This window comes from Herpailurus yagouaroundi, unplaced genomic scaffold (assembly GCF_014898765.1).
Source record: "Herpailurus yagouaroundi ecotype Mexico unplaced genomic scaffold, PumYag 188, whole genome shotgun sequence".
NCBI classification, from domain to species: domain Eukaryota; kingdom Metazoa; phylum Chordata; class Mammalia; order Carnivora; family Felidae; genus Herpailurus; species Herpailurus yagouaroundi.
This window is the reverse complement of record NW_024412419.1, coordinates 7,453,479-7,459,103: the sequence shown is the minus strand read 5'-3', so window position 1 is coordinate 7,459,103 and position 5,625 is coordinate 7,453,479. Positions and strand designations below refer to the sequence as shown.

The 5,625-nt window shown below is 43.5% G+C and overlaps 1 protein-coding gene across 1 annotated transcript in view; it reads right to left on the bottom strand.

The window, feature by feature from the left end:
* Positions 1-5,625, bottom strand: part of GRHL1 (grainyhead like transcription factor 1) — a 57,934-nt gene that overhangs the window by 11,333 nt on the left and 40,976 nt on the right. Inside the window, exon 9 of the mRNA XM_040496044.1 lies at positions 518-605. Coding sequence (XP_040351978.1) covers positions 518-605 — 88 coding nt within the window. The remainder of the gene's footprint in view (positions 1-517; positions 606-5,625) is intronic.

The window sequence follows — 5,625 nt, the reverse complement described above, 5'->3', positions numbered from 1 at the left end:
GAAAGAAAGAAAGAAAGAAAGAAAGAAGGAAAGAAAGAAAGAAAAAGAAAGAAAGACTGAAAGCAAGCAAGCCTTTCCAGTGAAATGTCCAAACAGGAGCCCTACAGATTCTAAAATGTTAGAATACTGTATATAGGAAAACAACACTCATTCAGGAGTAAGACGTCCTGAATTCTCAAGGGCATTAGTGTTATTCTTCAAAATCTAGACAAGTCCCAATTTTATCATCAGCTATTCAGATAGAATATGTGTTATTTTTCAGGACTGGAATCAGCAACCCGAACTAAAACTAACGGCCAAAATAGTCTGAACTCTGGAAAAACTCAAGAATCCTTTCCTGTAGTTCCGCAAGAAAATCCCTTAGTTCGGCCATTCGGCTGGTTTTGTAACTGGTAAAGGAAGCAATGCTACCACTTCCCAGTACTAAGTATCCATGATTATATGTTCTGCTTGAAAACACAGTGGCCATTCTGAATGCAAAAGGTCTGAAACACTTGGCGGAAACATTTCTACTTACAGGCATTCAACTGGGAGCTGGGGTCAGTACACTTGCCTTTTCTTTTGCTTTGCTTTCGTTCTTCATCCCTGATTTTCCTTTCAGCTCCCTATAGGTCAAGAGAAGACAAGGCACAATTCTTTATCTGATCCTCTTTAAAATACTGAACCCTAATCTGACTAATGGGGAAAAAAAAAATCTCTGGAGATGAACGCTATTACTTATTATATTCATGGAGCTTATAGCGGTTTCCTCTAAAAAGCCTGTTCTTAAAACTATGTGTAACTATGTGAAACCATGGGGAAACAACATTTACTTAAAAAACCCAATAAACAAAGCAAAATCCCCTCCACAATGGATGTGGTCAGGTTAAATGAAAAGCTGAGAAAATCTGCTAATGTACCACATTGCCTTCAAGAATATCAGAGACTGTTCCCATTGTCTGGCAGACAAGCTGACCCCTGCTTCGAGTGTACGTCCCGACGTGGGCAATGACATCACTGAAAGCTGGGATCCTGTCCAAGGACCTGGCGTCAACCGAATGACAGATCTGACCGCTGTAACTCACAAGCGCAAGGATTTAACTAGAAATCGGCATCATCACTTAAAAGAGAAAAAGTGGACTCCTCGTCCTATAGAGGGAGCATATGTACACGACGTGTATCGATTACACAAACGGCGGTGCCATGCAGTTGAACCCGCAAAAATAAAAAACCGTGTTACTAACAAACATGACCTGAAATTAAGCAAGTCAGTATAATAAAAAACATAACTACTAATTAATCATTTGACTTCATCTGGTAGCATTTATTTCTGGGTGGCATAGGTTTCTTTACCAAGTCACCCAGTTAAATATGAACAAGTAGCTTATTTTTCTGAAAATAAATTCCCTGACAGCAAAGAGAGCCAATAAAAATCATCCCACGGATCTGGACACTATTATATAATAAAACCACGTTTAAAAAACCAAACACAAACCCCCTCCTGACTCTTCTAGAAGGTGTTAATATACTAACATGTTGGTAAACACACAACCTGCTTTTCGAAACATTGCCATGTGATGCTGATCCTTCGAGAAGCACCACCTTCTCAACATGGCACACAGGTAAATAAGTCTGCTCTCCCTGCACCGTTGTACAGAGTTGGTCTGTTTCTCTCTCGGTCCCTTCCAACAGTTTAACAATAGCTCCATTCTGATGATAAATTACACTTCCCAAAAGGTGGTTTTAAAACAATAGGACGGCTCCTCCCATAGTTATCAGATACCTCCATAAAGAATACGGGACTTCTGGGGCGCCTGGGTGGCTCAGTCGGTTGAGTGTCCGACTTCAGCTTGGGTCATGATCTCACAGTCTGTGGGTTCGAGCCCCACGTCAGGCTCTGTGCTGACAGCTCAGAGCCCAAAGCCTGTTTCGGATTCTGTGTCTCCCTCTCTCTCTCTCTCAGCCTGCTCGTACTCTGTCTCTATCTCTCAAAAATAAACAAATGTAAAGAAAAAACTAAAAAAAAAAAAAAAAAAAAAAATACGGGACTTCCCCTTCCGCTCAAGGTGGGTGCCTCACAGATCATCTACCCTCCACCCTGAACAGAAAAAAGATGGCTGCACACCGCAAGGATTTTCAAGGTCTGGACTACCAGGCAACAAAGAGCAGGGCTCCCTGAAACGGGAAACCAACAAGACGAGCCCTCCAGGTGCGGACTGCCTTCACAACTCCTGGGCTGCAGCACAGGGAGGGGCGTCCACAGGTGGGCCCTGTCTAGGTTCCCTGGGTCGAGACAGAGTTGAAAATCCAGACAGACCAAGGAAGCAGGACAAAGCAGCAAAGGGGAAAGAGTTACCCCAGGAAGGACCCCAGAGATCTGTGGAAGGTCCCCTCAAGTAGTCAGCAGAGTACTGAGATAAACGGGTGTAATTATGAAAGTTACCCAAGGGTGGGGGGAAAGCCCTCAGTAAAGATGAGAAAACAGTGCCCGAAACTCACTGAAAATAGTGCCTGTTCCCACCAGTCAGACTGGAGAAACTTAAAATTCACAGGGTAGTGGGTAGAACAGTCAGCAAATAATTAGCTGACAGTGAGCACTGTTTCTGACCCACCTCTCAAATCGTAACGGTGAGACCTGCAGGGGATCAAAATGTTTCCAAGTAACTTTACCTGCTCTCAGGACAAAGCTTGAGAAGATTCAGAGGATTACAAAACCATGCAGCACCTGACAAGATAAAACTGACAACGTCTAGTGTCCAGTGAGATGGCCAGGCACGTAAAGAAGCAGGGAAACGTGACCATCTGAGGAGGACAGCAAACCACTGAAAGCACCCAAAATGGACACAGAATTCGGGCAAGGACATTAACATGGTTACTATAACTGCATTCCATATGTCCAAAAAGTCCGTGAAAAAACAACATATTGAGATATGAAAGATCTAAAACAGATCCAAACTGATCTTCCAGAGACGATAACTACAACGTCTTGAGATGAAAAACACACTGGATGGGATTAGGAGCAGGTCAGACAAGGCAAAGGCAAAGAGTGATGAACTTTACTTAGGACATTAGCACAGAAACTATCCAAAACGAATCAGAGACAGAAAGTCATTCTAGAAAATGAAAAGAGCACGAGTGAGCTGTGGGACTTTAAGCAGCCATACACGTACATGTGCAAGTGGCATTCTCAAAGAAGGACACAAGAACAAACATATCTGAAGAAACAATGGCTGGAAATTTTTTCAAATAGGATGAAGACTATAAACACACAGATCCAAGAAGCGCAACAAACTCGAAGTACAAGAAATGTAAAGAAACACATCAAATTGTTCAAAACCAGTAAGAAGAGAAAAATCTAAAAAGGGTCACAGAAAAATAGACACATTGAACAAAGATACCGATAAGAGCAGATTTCTCATTAGAAATGTAAGCCTGACAACAACAGAGTCATGTCTTTCAAGCGCTGAAGGAAAAAGCAGGCAACCAGAATTTTATACCCAGCAAAAGGAGCTTTCAAGATCAGAGGTGAGGGGCGCCCGCATGGCTCAGTTGGTTAAGCACCTGACTTCAGTTCAGGTCACAGACTCACAATTTGTGAGCTCAAGCCCCGCTTCAGGCTTTGCACTGACAGTGTTGAGCCTGCGTGGGATTCTCTCTCTGCCCCTCGCTCACTCATGCCCTCTGTCTCTCTCAAAAAATAAAAACCAGAGGTGAAACACTTCTCATACGTACGAAAGCTGGAAGGTTCCATCACAGACTCTGCAAGAAATGTTAAAGGAAGTCCTATGGCATTACAGAAAACCATTTAAGTTCACGCTGTTTCACTCTCTCACACAACAACTGAAGAGACTGATCTTGGGCAATCACCTCCGGCCATGACCTAAAAAGTTGATGTATGACATCTGTTCCTGGTTACAGCTACGGTGGGTATCACTCTGATGAAGAAAACTATCTGTAGGAAATAAATGTCAATGATGTTTTTCTCTATACGGATAAACTACAGATACACACACACACACACACACACACACACACACACACACACACACACATACACAAGCTTGTAGAAAGAGGAGCTGCCAAATTTTCAAGGGTCAGAGATCCAATTCCTGTTCCTGTTTTGTCTGAAAAGCTGCTAAATCACTGCTGCTTCTGAAATAAGAGAAAATCCCATTCATCAAACCAGTTGAGCAATTCATAATAAAGTACTAAGAAAACCTTCTTCTTAGGAGAGAAAAACAACACAAGTACCTCTGCAGGATACGGAAAGAGGTCTTATTTCCAGTTTCTTACTGCAGATGGAGACCAGATTCATAGAATGTGAGAGCTTTAAGAACCGGCAGAGAAAAATGAATTCACAGGCACCAAATAATAAGTGAGTAAAATCTTAGAAAGGCGGGAATCAAGGAGGCAGGTGGGATATTCCACGGAGAAGAGGCAGCACGAGACAGTGCAGAACAGCACAAGCGGGTGCCTGGGTGGCTCAGTCAGTTGAGGGTCTGACTCTAGCTCAGGTCATGATCTCACGGTTCATGAGTTTGAGCCCCACACTGGGCTCTCTGCTGTCCGCTCGGAGCCTGCTTTGGATCCTCTCTCCCCTCCTCTCTCTGCCCCTCCCTGTTTGTGCTCTCTCAAAAATAAATAAAACATGCAAAAGAAAAAACAGCAGAAGCAATTACGACCATAAGGGGCAACAGCAGTTACAACAAGATACACAAGAATCAAGTTGTGAGGTCATAGAGGAGTTTCATGTGGTTGAAAGATTCAAGGACTTCAAAAATGAACACACAGCAACGCATAGTTTCTTCCCATGCAGGGTTTTATAGCAACCCTGAGCTCTGAGGTAGAATCTGGGGATGAAAACCGTGTGTAAATCACCTGCCACGTCCCTTAGATACCTTGCAATTAAGCGACACTTCCTACCACTGCTATGTGCCTAAGGGAGGCAAAGGGGAAAGGAGACCAACAATTTTCATCCCCGTGGAGATCTCTGCTCCAGCAAAAGGGAAAAATTGGTCATTTTAGGGGCCTTACAAAGACAGCATATGCAGGAAGGCTGAAGGTATCCGGGCATTCAGACAGGCCACACAAAGCACTGCTAGGTACAGACGCCTACTTTCTAACTACAGCTTTGTGTGATCTCCTTTTACCCAAATGGTACGGAGCTTACGCACAAGTAATGGGAAAAAAAGAAAACAGTGACTGGCCTACACAGTGGCCATGCTATCCAAGACCTTGGATAACATGCTCCTACCCCGCGTGATCTAAATGAACCGGTGAGTCGGCAAGCAGCAACTCCAGAAGATGAAATCATGTGTTGTCCCAAACCACACTCAATGTTGCAACTCTGAAGAAAAGTTGTACATTGGCACACATGTACACAGCAAACGGTTTCTAATCTTTGTACAACCGCTGATTAACAAAGTATCTTTGTAGGGGCGCCTGAGCAGCTGAGTCATTTAAGCATCCAACTCTTGATTTCGGCTCAGGTCACGATCTCGCAGTTTGTGAGATTGAGCCCCTTCACGCTTAGCTTAGAGCCTACTTAAGATTCTCTCTCTCTCCCTCTGCCCCTCTCCCCTGCTCACGCTCTCTCAAAAAAGAAAGAAAGAAAGAAAGAAAGAAAGAAAGAAAGAAAGAAAGAAA